Source organism: Ceratotherium simum, chromosome 28, assembly GCF_057802395.1.
Source record: "Ceratotherium simum simum isolate JZ-2026a chromosome 28, ASM5780239v1, whole genome shotgun sequence".
Classification (NCBI taxonomy): domain Eukaryota; kingdom Metazoa; phylum Chordata; class Mammalia; order Perissodactyla; family Rhinocerotidae; genus Ceratotherium; species Ceratotherium simum.
Window position 1 is genome coordinate 4,162,798 of NC_141927.1, and position 22,285 is coordinate 4,185,082.

The 22,285-nt window shown below is 34.9% G+C and overlaps 1 protein-coding gene across 1 annotated transcript in view; it reads right to left on the reverse strand.

The window, feature by feature from the left end:
- CSMD1 (CUB and Sushi multiple domains 1) overlaps positions 1 to 22,285 on the reverse strand; it is a gene marked incomplete at its 5' end in the record, with an annotated part of 1,589,548 nt that overhangs the window by 1,370,698 nt on the left and 196,565 nt on the right. The window contains one exon of the mRNA XM_087418289.1: positions 12,315 to 12,427. Coding sequence (XP_087274415.1) covers positions 12,315 to 12,427 — 113 coding nt within the window. The remainder of the gene's footprint in view (positions 1 to 12,314; positions 12,428 to 22,285) is intronic.

Here is a 22,285-nt window from a genome sequence, read left to right on the forward strand (position 1 = left end):
GTTTTATTGCAACACAATCACACTCATTCACATAAGTATTGTCTCGGGCTGCTTTCATACTGTACCCACAGAACTGAGTAGTTGCGAAAGAAAACAGATGAACTGCAAAGCCAAAAACATTTACTATTTGGCCATTTATAGAAAAAGTTTGCCAGTTCTCTTTAGGGTGAGCACACAAAAATTCTAGCCCTTCTCTGCCACTGGATGTCAACGTAACATTGGGAAAATTATCTTACCTCTTGGGGTAACTCTATAAGAATAAAGTCTCTACTTGTAAAGTTTCAAGGATTAAATGAAAGTTAATGTATAATAAAGTCTTTTTTTTCAATTGAATATGTTAATGGGGTTCTATGGTTTAATAGGCTAGATGCCATCTTGTGTTGAGGTTGTCGAAAATTGAAAGAACTGATTTAAATGTGGTTAAATTACACCTTGAAGTATGTTATAAAATGTCAATGTATGTAACATTGTTGTATTTCATTATAATGTTGTATTTCATTCATCGTTTAAATTGAGAGCGCAAATTGTGCTTCTTTTATACAGTAGTTTATAAATGAAAAGATACATCACTTAATTTGTCAGGAACTTCAGTAATAAATGTGTAAGGGTTAATTGTAAACACGTGTTGGCTAGTTCCTTTGACTTGGTAAACTTAAATAACACAAAAATAATGTGTTATCACTACACTCAGATAAAGAGGCATTGCTGTTCTCATGATTCATGCATCTGAGCTTTTCTTCCCCAAAAAAGTCAAGTAAATACGTAAATTTGATACATGTCAGAATTGTGGCATATGGAAAGGTTTTGAGCAAGTGTGAAAGTCTTAAAAAATGAAAAATGAGCTGTGAATTGTTGAAACTCCATTTTTCTGAGTTAAGATGGATAATGCCTCTGAAGCTGAAATGTGTTCAGCATCTTATTCCTGCACAAAACCTCCCATTTGTTATCCTCCTACACCCAGGCGGAATTGCAGGAGAAAACTGAAATGTCCCCCACACACCAGCTGTCCGCTCACCCACCCTCTCCTCCTTCCCAAATGTGGCTTTCCATTCCGTTATTCTAATATTTAAAAACATATTTTAGGAAAAATATATGCCTGATTGGAAAAACAAAATTAAAACTTAGAAGATATATATGATTAAAATGACTACTGAAACTCAATTGGATGTATGCAAATTAGTGTTGCAAGTTGACAGGCCCCAGGCCACTCTTCTTTCATTAAATGGTATTTTTTTCCCCCGAGGATACGAAAGAAATATAGGGTTATATTTTGAAAGAACCAATGTCAAGAATGTCTGTAAGGAAGCTAGTTAAAACAAACAAGGTGGTTCTGTAGAAAGGGCATTTCACTCTCTACTGTGACGAGACGGGTACTTAAGCAGCATGGATTCTCCATTATCAGTATTTAGAGAAAAGATTTGGGAGAATACAAATAAACGCAGAAAATATTAATTTTCCTTATTTGAAAGTTTAATGTTACTTCTGTACCTCATTCTTTTGACCAACGCTGGGACACAACTGAAGATATATTTCCTCCTTAGTTTTATATTACTCTGATTAGCACTAAGGAATAAGAGGTGAAATAAGCAATTAAATTGATTAGAAAGGACTGATTATAGAAAATACACAAACTTGTAGCGCAACTCCATATGATGACTTTTCAAGTTAATAAAATCAATACCTCATTTTGTTGGAACTAAGAATAAACCCATAATCAACCATCTATCAGAATTTGATCCTATAGAGGTCAACATCCTATCTATTATTCAGGAGAACTTGTAGATAGCCATTGTCTGGGTACATTTAAAGAAAACAATAAAAAAGAAGGAAGAAACTGCCTAATAAGGTCAGAAACTTTTTAGACTAACCTTCTCTTTGAAAAATATGCTTAGATTTAGCAACACAGATTCTTGTTTGATATGCAGTGACCCATTAAACTTCGGTAGCAAGAATATCAGAAACGATAATAAATTTACATGTTAAGTGCAAAGTCAGAAATGGAAATGAACCCCGAATCTCCTGTAGACGGATTTAAGAACTCTCCAGATAAACAAATATTTGTATGTCTTTTTGTCATTCGGATACATATTTGGTGTTGGTTTCACTATACATCAAAGAGTAGAAGCACTCTTTTTAAAGCTTAAATTTTACATGTTGCTACAGATTAATTTTATTTCATGTAATATACATATCTTTCACAAAAGGATCTGAAGAGGAAAGGCCTTTCTTTAGCTCCCAAATTAAAATGAATTTGATTTATCTATATTTTTGTCCTAATTTCAATATTAATCTTCATTTCCAGCGTTTTCGGTTGTTTTTGACTTCAGTCAGTGCATGCCTGTCTTGCTTTTCACTTAAATCAACCTCATTCTTTCACACCTTCTCCCTGAATTGCCTTGAACTAACCAACCATAACTAGAAGCAAGTGTAAAAAATGTTATTTTGCCTTTCCTCAGTGATCTCTATCCTATTTTCCTCTTATTTAGAAGGAAGAATGAGCAAATCAAAAACAAAACAGCAGCAAATTACCTACCTACATGAGTTGATATTTGAGAAAAATAAAAAAGTAACCTTATAAGAACGTACAACTTGCCAGTTTATCATAAAGCCAGAAAGTGCCACTCAACACTTCAGCAGGGACAAAGCTCTTTTTTGCACTCTCACTTAGAAAAACACAGAATCATCAAATGTTTGGCAATTTTTTCAACTATGTAGAAAAAGTCAGAGACACAAAGCGTAGAGAAGGTGGTATAGAGGTAGACACAGGTGTCCCAAGAATAAGATGGCAAAAAGACGTTAGCACAAAATGAGAGGGACCTAAGCATTAGAGAAGAAAATGATATAATTCACAATTTTGAAAAAATAATCAAACACTACACTTATTGAGGTCGTCTTCTATGCCAATCTTACAGAACTAGAAGAATAAATTAAAAGTTTTATACACAAGTACTTAGCCAAACAGTTTAAATAGCTAATCTTCTGTAAGTCTCATAACAACTATGTGAGGTAGGTACTATTCATTCTTCATTTCACAATGAGGAATCTGATGCAATGAATGCTTAAGGAGCTTCTTCAATGGTGGCACTCATAGCAATCGGGAAACTGGATTAAACCCAGACCTCAGAACCATGCCCTCATCCACCGGTAAACATCTAAATAATTAATTTCCCCTAACTTTTCATTTCTAGTACCCAAATAGTAGATAGACAAGGCTTGATGGTGATAAAACCCATTAATTTAGCCATTTGAAAACAATATTGAAGGACTTTAAATTACTTGGTTCCATTTTTCATTCAGTTTCCAGGTAAGAGACAGAGATCTATTTAAGAATATTAATTTCCACATCATCTTCAGAAATTTCTTTATGATGTTCATAATTTGATTTTTTAATGCTCATTGCAACAAGATAAATAATATGATTATACAAAGAAAAATCAAGCAATCTTTCTTCCTAATCATTCCAATTCCTCCCAAAAGAAAATTATATTAACAATTCAGGTATCCTCCTACACTCTTCTGAATACTGATACAAGCATATATGTGTGCATGCTGTACATATACATGGAGATGTGGAGACACACACACACACACATAGAAGTGCATACATACTTATATAAGTACTTCTAAAAATATTTTTACCAAAGTGGGATCATACTGCATTCCTTCACTTCATGTATCATGGACATCCCCTTAGGTCAATACATCTAGGATTAAAACTAAGTCTTTTTAATAGTATTAGCACTTTGAATAAATTGCTTTCTTTTGATGATGCTTGAAGGAAAATTGTACACAGCAATATAAAAAGGGTGTGTGTGTGCATGTGTCTGTGTGTGTGTGTGTTGGTGTGTTGCAATGGCAAAACATCGACTCAGTATCTCTCAATAGACCTCACAGTAGAATTTATTGTCTTAACGAATTTACAGTGATCTACTCCTACTGAATCAGAAACTAGATTTGGTAGTGCACAAAGAGCGGATTCATCTCTCAGGGGTAAATGCACATTAATTAAGTTCACAGAACCAATACTTAAACTCAAAACGCCAAATTAACAAATTACAATTCACAGGAACTCGACTATTTACACTGATACGACAGTCCCCCTTTTTCTCTTCCCTCTCTGGTCCTATATGTGAGGCCAAATCGTAACCCGAAGGTTGCTGGCTGGAACATGGAGTCAAAACAACGGGAATAAGAAATAAGATGAGCAACAGAAACCAGATAAAAGAACCTTTGATGCCTCGAGTGAGCAGAGCTTATATCATCAATCAACAGAAGTCATTCTGACCTTTTCATTATTTATGGAACTCTCGAGATCTTGAAGTTTATGAAAGGTTTTCCCCAGGGAAACTCACGTACATACAAAATTGTGCCGTAATTTCACAGCTTCATAGAAACTGAGATTATCCATGACCCCCAAATTAAGAAAGTCAGATATTTAGAACAGGGATAAGCTTACAAGGGACCAGAATGATTAAAGCTGACTCCCTGTATCCACACCCACAACAGGGATGGCTGTTCAGTGGACTGAGGGGCTCAAAGATCTGGAGCATCCCTCGCCCCTTGGGTCAGCCTGATTGGACACAGCTCTGCCTCCGGCACTGTTTCGCCTCTGGCACGTATTCTATCTTTTATTCTTTCATCAGACGTGTCAATAGCCACGGGTTTTATAAGCCTTGCTAGATTGGCTAAACTCAGTTCTTTTTGCAGCTCTGCATCTCTCTTCTCTGCTCCATTATTTGATTACCTTAAATTTGAACTTGCAGAAAGTAATCGTATCTCTCCTATGTCTGTGCTTTTTGGGGATGTTAGTATTTTTTGTGTGTGTGAGGAGATCAGCCCTGAGCTAACATCTGCCAATCCTCCTCTTTTTGCTGAGGAAGACTGGCCCTGGGCTAACATCCGTGCCCATCTTCCTCCACTTTATATGGGACGCCGCCATAGCATGGCTTGCCAAGCAGTGCGTCAGTGCGCGTCCGAGATCCGAACCGCGAACCCCAGGCCGCGCAGCGGAGCACGCGCACTTAACCGCTTGCGCCACCGGGCCGGCCCTGGGGATGTTAGTATTGATGTTACTAACAGCAATAATTATTTTCAAGTGTCCTTTTAAAACCTTTGATTAGTGGTTCTAAGTACCTCCTGTTGAATATCCCTGCAAACTGAGGACAAAAAAGATACCCAGACTCTGGCAAGTAAGCCTAGAGAAAGGCTAATATAGACACCAAGGGCTCTGCTTTCTACAAGGTGAAAATGTGTCCTTACTGAAGATGTGTCTTTACCTGGGCTTACCAATCTAAATCACCCAAACAGTCAAGAGCCAAGTAATTCTAGAAGTTTCCCGTTTGTCCCAGCCTCAGTCATTGTTATAAATCCAAAACACTGTGAAAGTGTCTGCTAATGGACAGCTGACTGCTGTTCCTTGGCCATCATTTTCTTCAGTCTGGAACGTTTCTCTTCTGCCAGGTGGGTCATTCCTGTTCCACACTTTAATTCAGGTTGAGTTTGGATAATCACTTCAAGGGAGAAATAAATCAGTGCTGACATTCTAAATAAAGCTTTGAGCTTGAAGGGTAATAATCTAGCTGCTCTTTCTAAACCTGGATCCACGGATGTTAGAGGAAAGAAAATTCTGCTTGAAGGATGTGTCAGAGAGAAATGCCAAATATACGCAACCAAGGAGAAACACACTGGCAGTAAGAAGCCCCACCCAACCCCTGGAGTTAATTACTTAGTGAAACCCAGAATGAAAGGTCTGTGTTGTAGCCAAGATTCACTTTTCCCTGGTGAAAATCCAAGAAGTATATGAAAATGTAAGCCATTTGCTTGCATAAAATATATGTATAACAAATTAAATTAATCCATATTAAGTTTTTACAGGTTTAACTTAATGGCCTGTATTTGAGTCCATTAGTTTTTAAAGAGGAACTGCGTGCGTATATTGTGGATCATATTATCTCTTTATCTAAATCCTGCCAGTACTTTTCTAGAAACTTCTGGATGAAATGGTGCATTAACCAGAGAGAAAAGTCAAATTCAAATCAGTTAATTGTGACACTAGCAGTTCTGTTAGATTTTGAGGGAACGAAATATGAACTACTGGTTGAAATTAAGTTGGGGTTGAGTGCAGATTTTTTATCAAAAACTATTTTTGAATATTTACTTTGTGCCAACACCAAGGATTCAAATTTTTCTTAGAGTTCCTGATTGCCTTCAAGAGTACAAAGAAAAATGACCATAAGGGATGGCATATGAACCGCCCTCTAACAGGCTAAAGTTAAAAGTGCTTCAGGAATTCAGAATTCATCTAATCCACATTATCCCTCTTCCCTCTGCACACATTTCAGACACGGCAACTATGATTTAAAAGCCAAAAGGTGACAAAATTGTAACATGGAAACATGTACAAAAAAGAAAAAGCTACACTTTATGTAACAGTCCAGTGAAGTGAACTCAGCCTTTTCTTTAAGGTACAGAAGTCTTCTCTCCCACGGATGAAACAACGTAAACCCGACCTCCTGACTGTGAGGTCGGTCAGAAGGGCCACGCTCCTGGCCTGCTGGGAACTCTGAGGGGAAACCCAGGCCCACAGACTGTCCCCTCTGCTCCCCCTCCGAACTCTCCTCCCTCCGCTTCCTCTTGCTTCTGCATTCCCTTCTCCAGTAAACCCAACTGCCCATAATTCTTAAAGGTGGTAATTGGTTTTTCTTGATACTTGTGCACATGATTCTTCCTCACTCAGAAAGATCCTCCTAGTATCTGTTTTCCTGGAGAACTTCTATTCATTGCCTGCCACAAAGAGGGTGTTTAGCACCTGAGATTTTTTGAACACATCCTTGGAGATATAGCCCAAGATCGATTCTGTGACGATTTCTACCCGGCCCGAAAATGGAGTTGACCTTCTCTCTTTTGCCTGATCTTGTCAAACATTGTAACTACCTATTAGCACCAATTACACTCTATGTTTTGTTGAATTTCGCCATTTTCTCCTTTACTAGTCTTTCAGAATAAGCATCATTCTTATCATCTTTGTATTCCTAACACTTGTATGAGGTCTCTGGTAGATGCTCAATGAATGCTTAGTAAATAAATGAGAGAAAAAGTGAGTAAACCTGTGTGTCCATTTACATAACCACATATACACTGTGTGTGTGCATATGTGTATGTATATATATTTGTACATATGTATATATATGTAAAAATGGAATTCTTCATGTGTATATACACTCATGTATATATGCATGCATTCATGAGCGTGTTTTTCCATATGTGTGTATACACAAATAAACTTAAGTATTTGAAAGTATATATAGTAAGTGGTTAAAAATTACAACTCTGAAAATAGGTAGACGTTTTTAATTTCTGCTTTCACTATTTAATAGCTATGAGATCTTGGCAAACTAAATTACTGCAGGTTACTACCTCACTTTCTCTATCCGATAATAGTAGATCATTTTACTTCACTTACAGAAATCTTATGATGATTTAACAAGACAATGCACATAAGAGTTAATACCATTCTAGGCACATCTATCTATCTATCTATCTATCTATCTATCTATCTATCTATCTATCTATCTGTCATCTTCCTATCCACAGAGATACATATAACTTAGTAAACAGGACATAATGTTGTAATTGATAGAATGAATGATTTTAAGACAAAAAAGAAAAACCTGAAAGAGAATTCTTTTAGAAGAGCACTTTATAACCCAAGGGAGTCTCTTAAACCATCTTCATGGTCTATTGTTTTCCCACTCCAATTAATGAGCTATTTTGTATGAAACATAATTTCCCGTCTCAAGCAAAGTTTTACTATTTAGTAGTGTTGAATTCCTCCTCACTTTATCTCCAGTATTTTTTCATTAAAATGGATTTTGATTCTTTTAGATTCTTGCAGATTTAATGCCTAAAATTTAAGGCCAATATATTCAAAGATGGCACCTTGGGAAGCTGAGATAAATGTTGAGTGTGTAAATAATTTTACACACAATACATTTATTGTGTGTAATAAGTATATTATTTACACAAAATATTTGACTGTCTATATTTGTAGTTAAAATTTTCGCTTTTCAACTATTATGTCAGCCAGCATATTTAAGATAAGCTCAAAGAAAATAGATTTCTACCATTTCTTATCAGCTTTTCTTTAGACAAGAATCCAATTTAACCTTATTTCCGCTTAGTCAAAGGATTATTGCAAATGTAAATACCTATGTCAAAATATGTATATGATTTTCATTCCTATGTCTTTAAAAAACCTGCCATCCCATGAATAAAGCCTTTGCCAATTGTTCAAAGAAAATTTAGCTCCCAATAAATGGAATTGCCCTATGCTATTGAGAAATGATCTATACAAGGCAAGTATTGATTCTAGTGAATACATGTTGGACTCATTATTTTGATTCACAGAGTTGGTGCTTTCTATCCAAATATAAGTTGTACTATACATAAAAATTCTATTTCACATAATATTTCAGTTTATAAAAAATACAACCAATGTCAAAGAAAACTTATTTCACCTCCAACAAAAAAATCTAAAAAGCCAATTAAATTGTGGTAAATCATTCATGAAAACTAAATTTTTAAACTATAATCAAGATTTAGATGATTAAAAGTTAATGTATAAAAAATTGTCAAATAGCCTATGAAACATTTGAAATAATATTCAAGATAAAAATAAAGATGTGCATTAACAAAAGAAATTTCATTTACAAATAAATCAGACTTCAGAACCAAAATAACTAAAATTTGGAATCCAAGAGTTATCATCATATATCCATGTGTTTCTAACATTTAGTTTACTTTGTCACTAATAAGAAAAAACATTAGAAAACAAAAGCATTCCCTATTAAAAAGTGAAAAAAATGAGAAAAACATCAGAGTGACAAGTTTGCCAGGGCACAGTGTCTAGATTATCATATGTTACCAGATTGATTTATTCTCCTTGTCCTCAAGTCTAATGATTGCCATGCTTTGTAATGCACGCTTGTCATGACATAATATTTGTCATGCCTCAACATGCCATGTCAATTGTCTGACCTCCTAGATGATTTTTTTCTTAAATCATAAGCTTTATGATAAAAATAAGGAATATTTTTCTGTTAGTAATTGAGATATTGATGAAAGAAGGTAGACAAATAGAAATACATGGATAAATGTTATTTATTTACATAGTACTTCAATATCAGGCATGTATAGGAATTTTGATAGTAATCTATATCATTGTAAATTATGCATAATTCCACTATTTTGTTTTAAATTCACCAAAGAAAATTAGGCAAATTATTTGGTTTGACATGATGAATATTATTCAGTGACAGAACTAGCAAATAAAGTATTACAAAACACCCTATTAAATTACTAACTTCAATTTTATTATCCTGTATTTCTGGGTTAAAATATGTTGATTTCACCAGTAATCTATTAACTTCTTCAGTAAGACCCTGAAAGGCTCCATTTTCAGACAGCTAATTACTATATGTGAGTAATATTAGTGTGAAATTTATAAATATTTCCATTTGATTTCTCGGGTTAAGTTAAATGACTAAGTACATTAATTATAATTTAATTTATTGTGTCCATGTACCTTAATATTTCTACATATAAATGATAATTTATGTAAATAGTACCTATTCCAAAGTACTGCCAGAAAGCTATAAAGTTCGGTGCCTAGTAAGTTTGTCACCAAAGTTATCATGTTTAGACAGATTTGTAAAATTTGGAAGATTTTCTACAACTCAAGTCAATGAACTGAAATTAAAAATTTAAACATCAATCTGGTAATACCAAATTAATCCTAATTTTAATTGGAAGAAAACAGTACTAGTTTAATGACTAGAGAAAATGATATTTTTAGAAAGCTGGTGTAGTATTTTATTTCTAAATTAAGTTTCCTTAAGAAGTCTTGGATAATACATCAAAATTTTCTTATATTATTTGGCTTATATAAATTACTTGATGGATAGTCTCATCAAAATAAAACCTAAAGGGAAAAAAGGGACTTGAATCATCAAAAGGATTCAGTGTTCTCTTTCCAGATATTTTTCTGATGATTATCATTGTTTCTGCTTTCTATTACATTTGAATAGGTGTATTTGCATATCTTATAAACTGTCTTAATAAAACCTCACTTTTTCCCAGGACACTGCATTGGAAAACTTATGGTTGTATCTAAATTCTCTGTGGGAACTGATACTATTGATAAATCAGTTGGTGTTTGCACGGAAAGCTTTCTTCTCCTCTAGACAATTTCTCTAGTCTTTAATCTTCTGCTTAGTCTATAATTAACTTTATTTCTCCAGGTAGTACAAATTCTTTTCTCAGGAGACCTTTTAGCTAATTGAGAAATATTTTTAAAATACAGATATTAAATATTGGATATAACTTTGGTTTTGCTGACAAAGCATTTTATTTTAAAAAAAAGGCTTGTATTTACTTGTAAATATCAGACCATATTGTAACATCACTATATAAAATATAAGTTTAAAAAAAGCGTTTCCACACATCAACATTTTTAAAAACACAGTTAATTTAACTTATAGTCCTGTTCACTATTCTAGTCATTTTTCCAATTTTTTTCATTACATAAATATTTCCCCAAGAGAGACAATCTCACCAATCATTTTTTATGCCATCATGACGACCAGTAATACCAACAACAATAGCCCAGGAAGATTTAACAGAATTATTCATTTTGAAATCACTCAACATCAACAGAGTTTCTACATTTATCTTAGGAAATTCAGCACAACACTATATGCAAGTAGGAACTTTACGAGGAAGGGGAGGAAAATTGCCAAGATTTCTAAAATGTCGAAGCTTTAACAACCTCGTGAGCAAATGTCATATATGTTGATGGGACATGGTAAGTTTCTCTGGCCAGCTAGTGTGGATTTCCTTAGAGATACTTTCGTAATGTTAAGTGAAAAAGACATTATGTGAATTTCAATTACTAGGAAGTGGCAGATATAAGAACATTTTAAAGCTAATAGCACCTATTAATCTTAAATTAGTCTGTTACTCTCCAAATATTAACTTATTCCCTGATAGTCAGTAATACACGTAAAAGTGATTAACCCTTTCAGGCCACCAACGCTGGTTTTTGTACAAACATAGTGTCCTGGAAGACACTAGAGTCAGAATAGAAATCAAAATATAAAGATATATATCTGAAATTTATATAGTGTTATAAGCCAATGTTATTTCGATTCAAAAAAAGAATACTAAACAATCCGAAACATCTCTCCACGCAAAACTTTAAAGGAAAGGATAAACTGGTCTGCTTATGTCTCTGTGCAAAGAAGACTCTCTACCCTTATATTTTTCTGATAATTGCATAATAGCTAAGTTCAGTTGCACAAAGCATACGTAGATTTTATCTTTCCCCAAAGAATGATTTTTGCTCAAGTGCACTGAGTAGTGCAAATAAGAACATATGCAGACAGGACTTAACCCAGAACGACATCCGAAGTAAGGGGGATGTGTCGTAAACAGGGATTAGCCTATACCCAGGCCCATAGTATCCTTTTCTTTTCATAGTCTCTGAAGTTTATTTATGCTAAAAATAATAGCTTTTGTATTAAACATGAAAGAAAATTTAAAATATCCATGTGAAACAAGACAAAAAAAGACACCCCTCAGCATTTACAAGTATTACTGGTACAATTTCTTAAAGCTGAGTGCTTGAAATGATGATCTGTATTATTTCCTCTATCAAAGGTTGCACTCTCTTCTAATTTTTAAAATTTCTGCCCCAAAATTGGTTCCATAATGATAGCAAGACTCCAAAGGTATCTAGGCACAAAATCTGAAACCATGAAAACAAACCGAACCCAACCCCCATGCCCTGCAATGACCAAACAGTAAAACCAAAATTATTTTCTCAATTAAAAGTCTCCACTTTGACAACAAAATCTCATTTAGTGAAATTCCCTTTACTTAAGTAGCATCAGTATTATTGCCCAACAAAAACTTTAAGAAAATTCTTCTGCGTTAAAAATGAACTCTTCACAGAAAAGGAGTGCTGTTAATTAGTATTTAAAATTTTCAAAATTTCTCTGCTGCACTTTGAAAGAAAAACCACTTTTCCAATCAAAAAGAGTTCTACCAATAAAGGAAAGTTGTAAACACATGTTTTGTGCTAGAAAGTTTGTCAATTATAGCAAATAGTGTTCTCCAATCATCAATGTATTATACAAAAGTCGTATGTTTACACCGTTAAACCACCTGTGAAATTTTCACTACAATCTGTAGTCCAGAGTTGCAAGTGTGAGGTCATATGGAGAGTAAATGTGTGCAAGACACAGTGAGTGTCCTACCTTCGTACAGGGCTTTAAAGCCTTGGGCACTCACGGCGAAGTCCGTCGTGAACCACAGAGTAAGGATAGATCCCGTGCTCACTATGGAGGACGGCAGTTGAAATCCCGATAACCTGAATTTCAAAAAAGACATGAATACCATTAGAAAGCGTGAATTTATTGAAGCTTTTTTGGTGAATACATTGGATTCCTCTTCTCACTGTGGTCTATTTATTTGGAATACGTCCTTAAACAATTACATGATCCATACACAAGGCTTTGCCCAGTAATTGAAATTAGGCTCTTTCAAGTGCCAAACTCTGTTTATTTACACAATTTTTGAGAAGATTCTTTCTTGAAGGAATTGTACAATACACCATTGTCTTAAACAGAGCAGATGGAACTTAATACAATGCAAAGTCATCCTCATACGTGCTACCCGAAACAATATGATTTTGCATGTGCTTTTGAGTTGATTATTTTCTTCCTAAATTATTAGATGGTGGGTGGTCACATCTCATAGTTAATGTGCTTATTCTTAATATCTCCCCCAAATAAAATGCAGTTTCTCTTGAAAAGAAAACATACTGGTCACAGCATAATAAATAAAAATCAACTACTACCTTGAGCAGAGGTCAAATAAATTGATTTTAATGTTTGGTTTTCAAGATTCGAGACAAATCTTTTGCATTCTAAGAGATGTTTTTCACCTATCACTAGGTATGGATATATTTAGAAACTTTAATGGTGGTAAAGTCAGAACTCTGAATGAGTGAACTAATATAGTAATATGCATTATTCTTTTCAAACTAACACTTTTTCAAAAGGTCAAAGAGAGGCTTCACTAATTTATATTTTACCTAAAGTTTCCTAAGTAAATAGTTTGTCTACAGATATGTGGTTTAGTGTAGTCTGAACACAAACCGATAATGCCAAAAGGAATCACCCTGGACATTCATTCCTCACAGGAGGCATTCTGGTTTGCCAGTAAGTCTATGGTATTAAATTCATCATTATAGCCATTGTAGGATGAAAAATCAACACTCTGAACCTAATGAACATGTTTTATTATGCCCAAATATAATGAAAGAAATTAATCAATAAAATGACAAAACCACTGAGCTAAAAGAATAAAAATGCAATCAAGTTTAAGGAATAGAATAATTCTACGAATGCCAGTAACATCCATGGCATGTTATTTTGCCTTTTCAATATAAATAGTCCTTTGTCTCAATTAGTTTGTTTTTCTTTACTTCAGTTTTATTTTAAAAAAAGCTTTCTCTAATTTTTTGGTTTTGGATAGCTATAATCTACAGCCAAACATAATTTCTTATAAATCAATTTTAAAGTCATTTTCCTAATTAAATTATAAATATCAGGCAAAGTATATATGTATGCTAGAATATTATTCAGCCATAAGAAGGAAATCCTGTCTTTTGTGACAATGTGGATGGGCCAAGAGGGCATTAAGCTAAAGGAAGTAAGTCAGACTGAGAAAGACAAATGCTGTATGTTCTCACTTGTATGTGAAATCTAAAAAAGCCAAACTCAAAGAAACAGAGAGTAGAATAGTGGTTGCCAGGGGCTAGGGGTGGGGGAAATGGGGAGATGTTGGTCAAAGGGCAAAAAGTTACAGCTTTAAGTGCATAAGTTCTAGGGATCTAACGTACAGGATGGTGATTATAACTGATGATACTGAATTATATACTCGAACATTGTTGAGAGAGTAGATTACAAATATTCTCACCACAAAAGAGAAATGGTAATTATGTGACAGGATGGAGGTATCCACCAACCTTATTGTTGTAATCATTTAGCAATATATATGCATATCAAATCATCAGGTTGTACACCTTAAACTTACATGTTATATGTCAAGATCTCAATAAAGCTGGGCAAAAATATGTGTGTATATGTTTATATATGTTAACATTTGTGAATTTAAACATGAAAACATAACAAAACCACTGAGTTGGTTAATTATGTTTCACTCATGAAACCGTCTGTGTTTTGGCTGGATTGAGAGCAGTATGCTGGGAAAAGTGAGATGCCCAGAATGCCACAGGCACAGTCCAGTGGATTATGAGATGTCTAGAGGAAAAATTCACCCTGAGACTGCTCTATGTTCTACGATAGAAGATACAAAACAAGAAGCCAGAGAAGACCCACATGTTGGTGAAGAGCTTCCCTTTCTGTCTCTGAAAACTCACGTGCCCTTGAGTTCCTGGTGCCTGTTTCCTCCTTTTTCACCTTCCTGTGGTCCATGTCCTGGAGGATTTCTATCTTTTGGTTCATCACCTTATTCTACCTGGTATGATTCATAGTTCTGTGTGGATTCTTACCCACTCAGTCATGCTCAGGAACTATAATATATACATTTCTACTCTTTCCCTTCGTATTCCTGAAGAGCCCCATTAGTTCCCTTTATTTTTTCCAGCTGGGTGACAATTAAAACCACTCCCAGATATTCCTTTCACATGAAGAGCTACACGACTGATCAGTAGAAAAAGAAACCACTGTATGTCATTGATCACACTAGCAGTCCTTTGGCTGTGTGTTTATGTTCTCAAATGCAACCCTGAAACAACTCAATGAAGCAGATTTTGCCTCCAGAAAGGAGAATCAAAAAGACTGAATTTAGATTCTTCTCTGGCAGAATATCAGCAAGCATATAAAATAACTCACTGGCACCATCAACCAACAGGATTTAATCAACATTTATAAAACACTCCACACAGCAAGAGCAGAATATAGACTCCTTTCAAGTGCCCATAGAACATATACCAAGATACACAATATCCTAGGTCATAAAAACGGACCTCATCGAATGTAAAATAATTGAAATTATGCAGAGTATATTCTTTGACTACAATGGAATCAAACTAGAAATTAACAAGAAAAAAAATGACAGGACAATTGCCAATCACTAGGAAACTAAACAGCACACTTCCAAATAATCCATGAATTGAAAAGCCAGTCACACGGGAAATAAAAAATACATTGAACTGAATGGTAATAAAAATACAAGATATCAAAACTTGTAGGACTCAGGTAAACAGTGCTATGAAGGGAAATTAATAGCACTAAAAACACGCATTAGAAAAGAGGAAAATCCTCATGTTAATAATCCAATAGCCCATCTCAAGAACCTACAAAAGGAAAAGCAAAATAAATCTAAAGCTATCAGAAAGCAAGAGACAATAAAACATAACTGTAGAAAGCAATGAAATTGAAAGTAGAAAAACAAAGAAACAGAGAAAAATAATCAAGCTAATTCTTTAAAAGATCAACAGAAATAACAAACATCTAGCAAGATTGTCAAAAAAAAAAGGGGGGGTGTGATGGGACAAGATACAAGGACCTAATACTGGGCATGAATAGGAAATGTTACTAGAGACCCCACAGACATGAAACAAAAATAAGGGAATACTACAAAAACTTACTTACATAAATTTGACAATTTAAATGAAATAGGCCACTTCCTTAAAAAACACAAACTATCACAACTTACCCAATACAACATAGAAAATTTGAATAATCCTATAAATATTAAAAATCCTCCAAAAGAAATCTCCAGGCCCAGGTGGTTTTACTGGAGAATTCTACTGCCATAGACTGAATATTTGTGTTTCCTCAAAATTCATATGTTGAAATCTAATTTCCAGTGTGATGCTATTAGTAACTGGGGCCTTTGGGAGGTGATTAGGCCATGAACATGGAGCCCTTAGAAATGGGATTAGTGCTCTTATAAGAAGAGACCCCAGAAAGTTCCCTCACCATGTGAGGACACAATGAGAAGATGGCCATGAAACAGGAAGCAGGGCCAAACAAAACACCAAATCAGCTGGCACCTTGGTCTTGGACTTCTCAGTCTTCAAAACTGTGAGGGATAAATTTGTGTTGTTTACAAGCCATCCAGTCTGTGGTATTTCAACATAGTAGCTCAAATGCACTAAGACATCTACCAAACATTTGAAGAATTAACACCAATTTTACACGATCTCTTCCAGAAAATAGAAGTGGATGAAACACTTCCTTACTCATTTTATGGCACTAATATTACCCTATGGACTGAATTTTTGCTCCCAAAATTCATATGTTGAAGCCCTAATCCCCAATATGACTGTATTTGGAGACAGAGCTTTTAGGAGACAATTAAGATGAAATAAGCTCAAAAGGGTGGAGTGCCAATTCAATAGGATTGGTGGCCTTATAAAAAGAGAAGAGATCTCTCTCACTCTCTCTCTCCCCACATGCATTCAAGGAAAAGCCATACGAGCATACAGCAAGAAGGCAGGTGTCTGCAAGCCCGAAGAGAGCTTGCACCAGAATTCGACCATGTTGCACCCTAATATCAGATTTCTGGCCTCCAGCACTGTGAGAAAATACATTTCTGTTTTTTAAGCCACCCAGTCATTGGCGTTCTATTTTGGCAGCCCAAACAGGCTAAGACACTCTGATAAGAAAATCAGACAAAGACAGTGCAAAAAACCAAAACAGACCAATATCCTTCATAAATATAGATGCAAAAATCTCTAACAAAATTAGAGAAAATAGAAGTAGATAATATATAACAAGGATTATTCAAAATTCAATTATTCAAAACAAGGGGTGTTATTTCAGGGATGAAAGGATGTTTCAATATTTGAAAATCAATGTAATCTGCCATAATAACAGGCTAAAAAAATTAAATCTCAAGGTTAAAATAATCTATGTAGAAGAAAGCATTTGAAAAATTAAACATCCAATCACAAGAAAACCTCTCATTATAAAAGGAATGGAAGAAAACTTCCTTGACTTGACAAAGAGTATCTACAAGAAGTACAGCTGACATTATGCTTAGTGTGAAGGACTGAGTGCTTCCCCTTGAGGTTGAAAACAAGGCAGAGCTGCCTGGTCTCACCACTTTTATTCAATACTGTGCTGGAAGATCTAGCCTGTGCCCTAAGTCAAGAAATGGAAACAAATGCATACAGATCAGAAAGGAAAAAATAAAATTGTCCCTATTTGCAGATGACACAATTGCCTACATAGATTATGTAAAGGAATCTACAGTCGTCCCTAGGTATCCTTAGGAGATTGGTTCCAGGACCCCCCACTCCCCAGATACCAAAATCCAAGGATGCTCAAGTCACTTATACAGAATGGAGTAGTATTTGCATATAATCTATGAACATCCTCCCTCCTGTATACTTTAAATCATCTCTAGATTACGTGTAATACATAATACAATGTAAATGCCATGTAAAACATTGTTATACGGTATTGTTTAGGGAATAATAACAAGGAAAAAAAGCCTATACACATTCAGTGTAGACGCAACCATCGTAGGCCTTTCGATTCACAGTTGGTTGAATCTGTGGATGCAGAATCCGGGGATAGGGAGAGCCAAATATATAAGAAAACTCCTAGAACTAATACTTGAGATAAGCAAGTGCACAGGATACACAATGAACACACAAAATTCAATTGTATTTCTGCATACTAACATTGAACTCACGGACATCAAAATTGAAGACACATGCCATTCACAACCATTCAAAAAATAAAAGCTTAGGTGTAACAAAACGTGTGAAAAACTATATGTTAAAAACTACACATTCCTGAAGGCGTCAATAAAAAACTAAATAGGAAAATATACCATTAGTGGATTGGAAGACCCAACATTGTAAAGATGCCAATTCTCCCCAAATTTATAAACAAATTTAACACAGAATGTATCAAAATCCCAGCAAGTTTTTTTGTAGATGTACACAAGATTCTTCTAAAATTTATAGGGAAGTTAAAAAAAAAATAGAATAGCTTAAACAATTTCAAAAAAGCATAAAATGGTAGGAATCGGTCTACCCTTTTTCAAGACTTATTTTATAGCTGTAGTAATGAAGACCATGTGGTATGGGCAGAGGGATAGACTCACAGATCAGTGGATCACAGCAGAGAACTGGGAAATACACCCACATAAATAGGCCTAACTGATTTTTGAAAAGGTGCTAAGGCAATTCGATGGCAGAAAGATAGTCTTTCAACAAATGGTGCTGGAACAATTGGATGTCCACAGGAAAAAGTAACAAAAAAGTGAGTCTAGATGTAAGTCTAACACCCTATATAATGATTAACTCTATGGATCATGAACATAAATTTAAAATATAAAACTATAGGACTTTTAGAAAAAATATAGGGGAAAATCTTTGGGAACTAGCACTAGTCAAAGAGTTCCTAGATTGGACAACAAAAGTGCAATCCATAAAAGGAAAAATTTAGATATCAGACTTCATAAAAATCAAAAACTTTTGCTCAGTGAAAGACCCTGTTAAGGGGATAAAATGACAAGCTACAGACTGGGAGAAAATACATGTAAACCACATATCTGACAAAGGACAAGTGTCTAGAATATATAAAGAACTTTAAAGACTCAACAGTAAAAGAACAAACAGTCTAATTAGAAAACAGGCAAAAGACAGAAAGAGTCATTTCATCTAAAAGGATGTACAGATGGCAAATAAGCACACGGGGAAGAGGTTCAACATCATTAGTCATCAGGGAAATGCAAATTAAAACCATAAAGAAATATCACTACACACCTAGTCAGAATGGCTGAAATAAAAAATAGTGACAATACCGACTGCTGGCTAGAACAGGGAGAAAATGGATTGCTCCTATATTGCTAGTGGGCACAGCCACACTGGAAAACAGTTTGACAGTTTCTCAAAAAATTAAACATGCAACTACCATACAACCCAGCTATGGTTCTCCTGGGCATTTACCCCAGAAAAATGAAGATGAATGTTCACACAAAACCTATACATGAATGTCTATAGCAGCTTTAGTCTTAAAATCAAAAACGAAATAACCCAAATGTCTTTCCAGAGGTGAATGGTTAACAAACTGTGGTACATCTATGCCATGCATTACTAGCAGCAATAAAGAGAAATGAACTATTGATGTACATCACCTGGAGGAATCTCCAGAGAATTACTCAGATTAAAAGAAAAATGTCAACCCTAAAAGGTTACATACTGTGTGATTCCATTTTTTTTTTTTTAACATTCTTGAAATGGCAAGATTACTGAAGAGGGGGACAGATTTTTTTGCATCCAGGAGTTAAGGAGTGGGTCGGGTAGTAGGGAAGTGGGCATGGCTATGGAAGGACCACACCGGGGATTCTTATGGTGATGGAAAATGTTCTGTATCTTCATTGCTTCAATGTCGATATCCTGGTAGTGTTATTGTACTAAAGTTTTGCAAGATATTACCTTTGTGGGAACTGAGTAGAGAATATCCATAATCACTTTGTGTTATTTCATACAACTGTGATTATATCTATAATTATATCAAATTAAAAAGTTTAATAAAACAATAGATTGGAAGGGTTGGGACTGAGAGGTACTCAAGAAAATATTAAGAGATTTAAATAATCAGATTAGGAGAAAACCAAAACACAGTATTTAGTTTTTGGTGAGGAAGATTGGCCCTAAACTAACATCCATTGCCAATCTTCCTCTTTTTGCTGAGGAAGATTAGCCCTGAGCTAACATCTGTGCCCATCTTCCTCTATTTTGTATGTGGGACGTTGCCACAACCTGGCTTGATGAGCGCTGTGTATGTCTGCACCCGGGATCCGAAACTGCAAACTCCGAGCTGCTGAAGAGAATTGCACGAATTTAACCACTACACCACTGTGCCGGCCTCAACACATTATTTAATAACAAAACAGTCTCTCATTAGGTTTTAAAAATAAATTGAACAAAAATCATTGAGGATTATTACATTTAGTAATAGTCCACCTTGAAGTTTTAAATATTTATTAGCATAAGTTTTGATATCAAATAATGTGATAGCACTTTAATTAATGAGTTTTATAAAGAATTGTGATTATGAAGGGATATAAACTATATTAGCTCTGAGAAAAGTAACAAGATGCTAAGGGTTTTAAAAACAATATGTCATATGCCTCCTGTTTGGAAGGAGTTTAGCATGCACAACTGCAGATGATATATACACGTGATCTGCTTCAAATAGCTGAAATGGAATAGACTCATTCATGTCTGAGTGCAAAAGAATGGAGTCCAACATTGGTTGAGGAGGGTGGGAGAGGATGAGTTGATCCAGTTGATTATAAACAAAGTCCAAGAGCTAATTTGTGATTCCAATGTTTATAGCCTTTATTCCATCACACTCGCTGAGAGTGAGGAGTCTTTTATAAGAATGGCAGGTGAGACTGTTCTCTCTGCAAATATACTGCTGCGGACACTTTTCAGTACATCACTTACATCCTTTGCATGAGGACCCTTGGGATAAATTTCATTGTTATCTAACTTTCTTTGAGGAATATCTGTTCTTATGAAAAACTGGTTTATTTTTAACACCCTGTAAATCATGGAGCTGTTTAAGTTTCTCTCTTAGTGCTGACTAAAAGAAAATTTAGAGCCAATTTCTGGCCTTTCTTAAGTAACGTGAATTTTTATAATAGCATCATTCCAGATTCCATATATTTGCATCTCTTCTAATTCTTACCTTACTGCCATCCATGTATCTTCATATCTTTGTAAGCCACCTTAATTCTAGTTATAACTAATCAGGGTATTAATAAAGCAGTAAGTCAATGAAAACAAAAAAGAAAGAAAATAAAGTCAGTTTCCCCCTCTCCATCTCTCTCTATCAACCCCAATATTACCTACAACTTATGAACAATTGACCTACTTCTTCATACACTGTGACTCAGAAAATGAGTATTTCAGAGGATGAAGGTGATAACATAGTTAAGCCACTTTGAGATGGCTGGAATGAAAATCAAGCCACAAATACATGTCTATTGGTTTATAGTATATCCCCTGCCATAATTTTGCCTACAGGGACTAAGCAGGCATTACCACATAGTCTGGCCAACTTGGGCAGTAGCTGGCCCTGAGGATTGAGTTGCAAGAGGGGTCCATTTCACCCAGAGGCTGCGTCTACGAGAACACCCATGCCGTGGTTGCCACTGTAGAAAACAGCCCTATTATCCTTATTCAAAGCATAAGGTTTCCGTCTTAATCATTTGTGGGAGGAATAAGAGAATGGCTAGGAAAGGGAATGGATTATGACAATAGTGACAGAAAGCCATTTCATTCTCAGTAAAAAAGTATAGTTAGTATGGGTCCGAAATGCCTCTCTCTTTATGTCTTTTTCCAGTTGCATCCTTGTTGTCCTATAGAATCTCATTTACTACATTTTCTTCTAGGAGAAAGCAATTCCCCTCGCACATCCAGCGATACAGGTAAATGATAGAGCAGACCTGTCAAAGATGAGTGACTGTTAGGCAAAGTGGGGACGATTTGTGGCAGCACTTCTATATTCTTGGTATGTGTTCACTCTGCAGAAACATGAGTTTCAGAATTGAAGGAGTTTCTTCTTCTTCCATCTCTCAGGAAATTACTAGGATGAATTGCACTTAGAAATAGATCCAAAATATTTTGCACTGCATTATCATTCAAGATACTCAAATCATGATAAAATTCAATAATCTTGAATATTAGAAGTGGTTTTGCTGAGAAAAAATAAGCCAATTCAGTGAAAAGCTAAGCCGAAACAGAAGACCAGAGTGAGTTCCATTATAACTCCATTAAACAGAGGTGCACTCCTAAATTACACATTGTACACACTGCATAATCTATAGTGTTTGGGATTTTAAAATGTCAAATATCTTTAAAATCACAGTTTAGTTAAAATGTCAAGTGTATATTTTAATTAGGAAAAAAATCACTAAGTTAAATCTTTCTCCAGTGAATATAATTGCTTTAAAGAAAATCTCTATAAAACCAAATGTTGCCAAACACGTTAATACTCAATATTTGATAGCATCGCATTTCATACCATATGCCAATGTGGATATAGGCATAATATAGCTTACAAAAAGGCTTGGCCTAACATCAGGAGGGAGATTAGAATCAGACTCAAAGAGTTAGCAAGGATCTTAGAGATTAATTTATCCAAAGTTTTACCAATTAAATTAT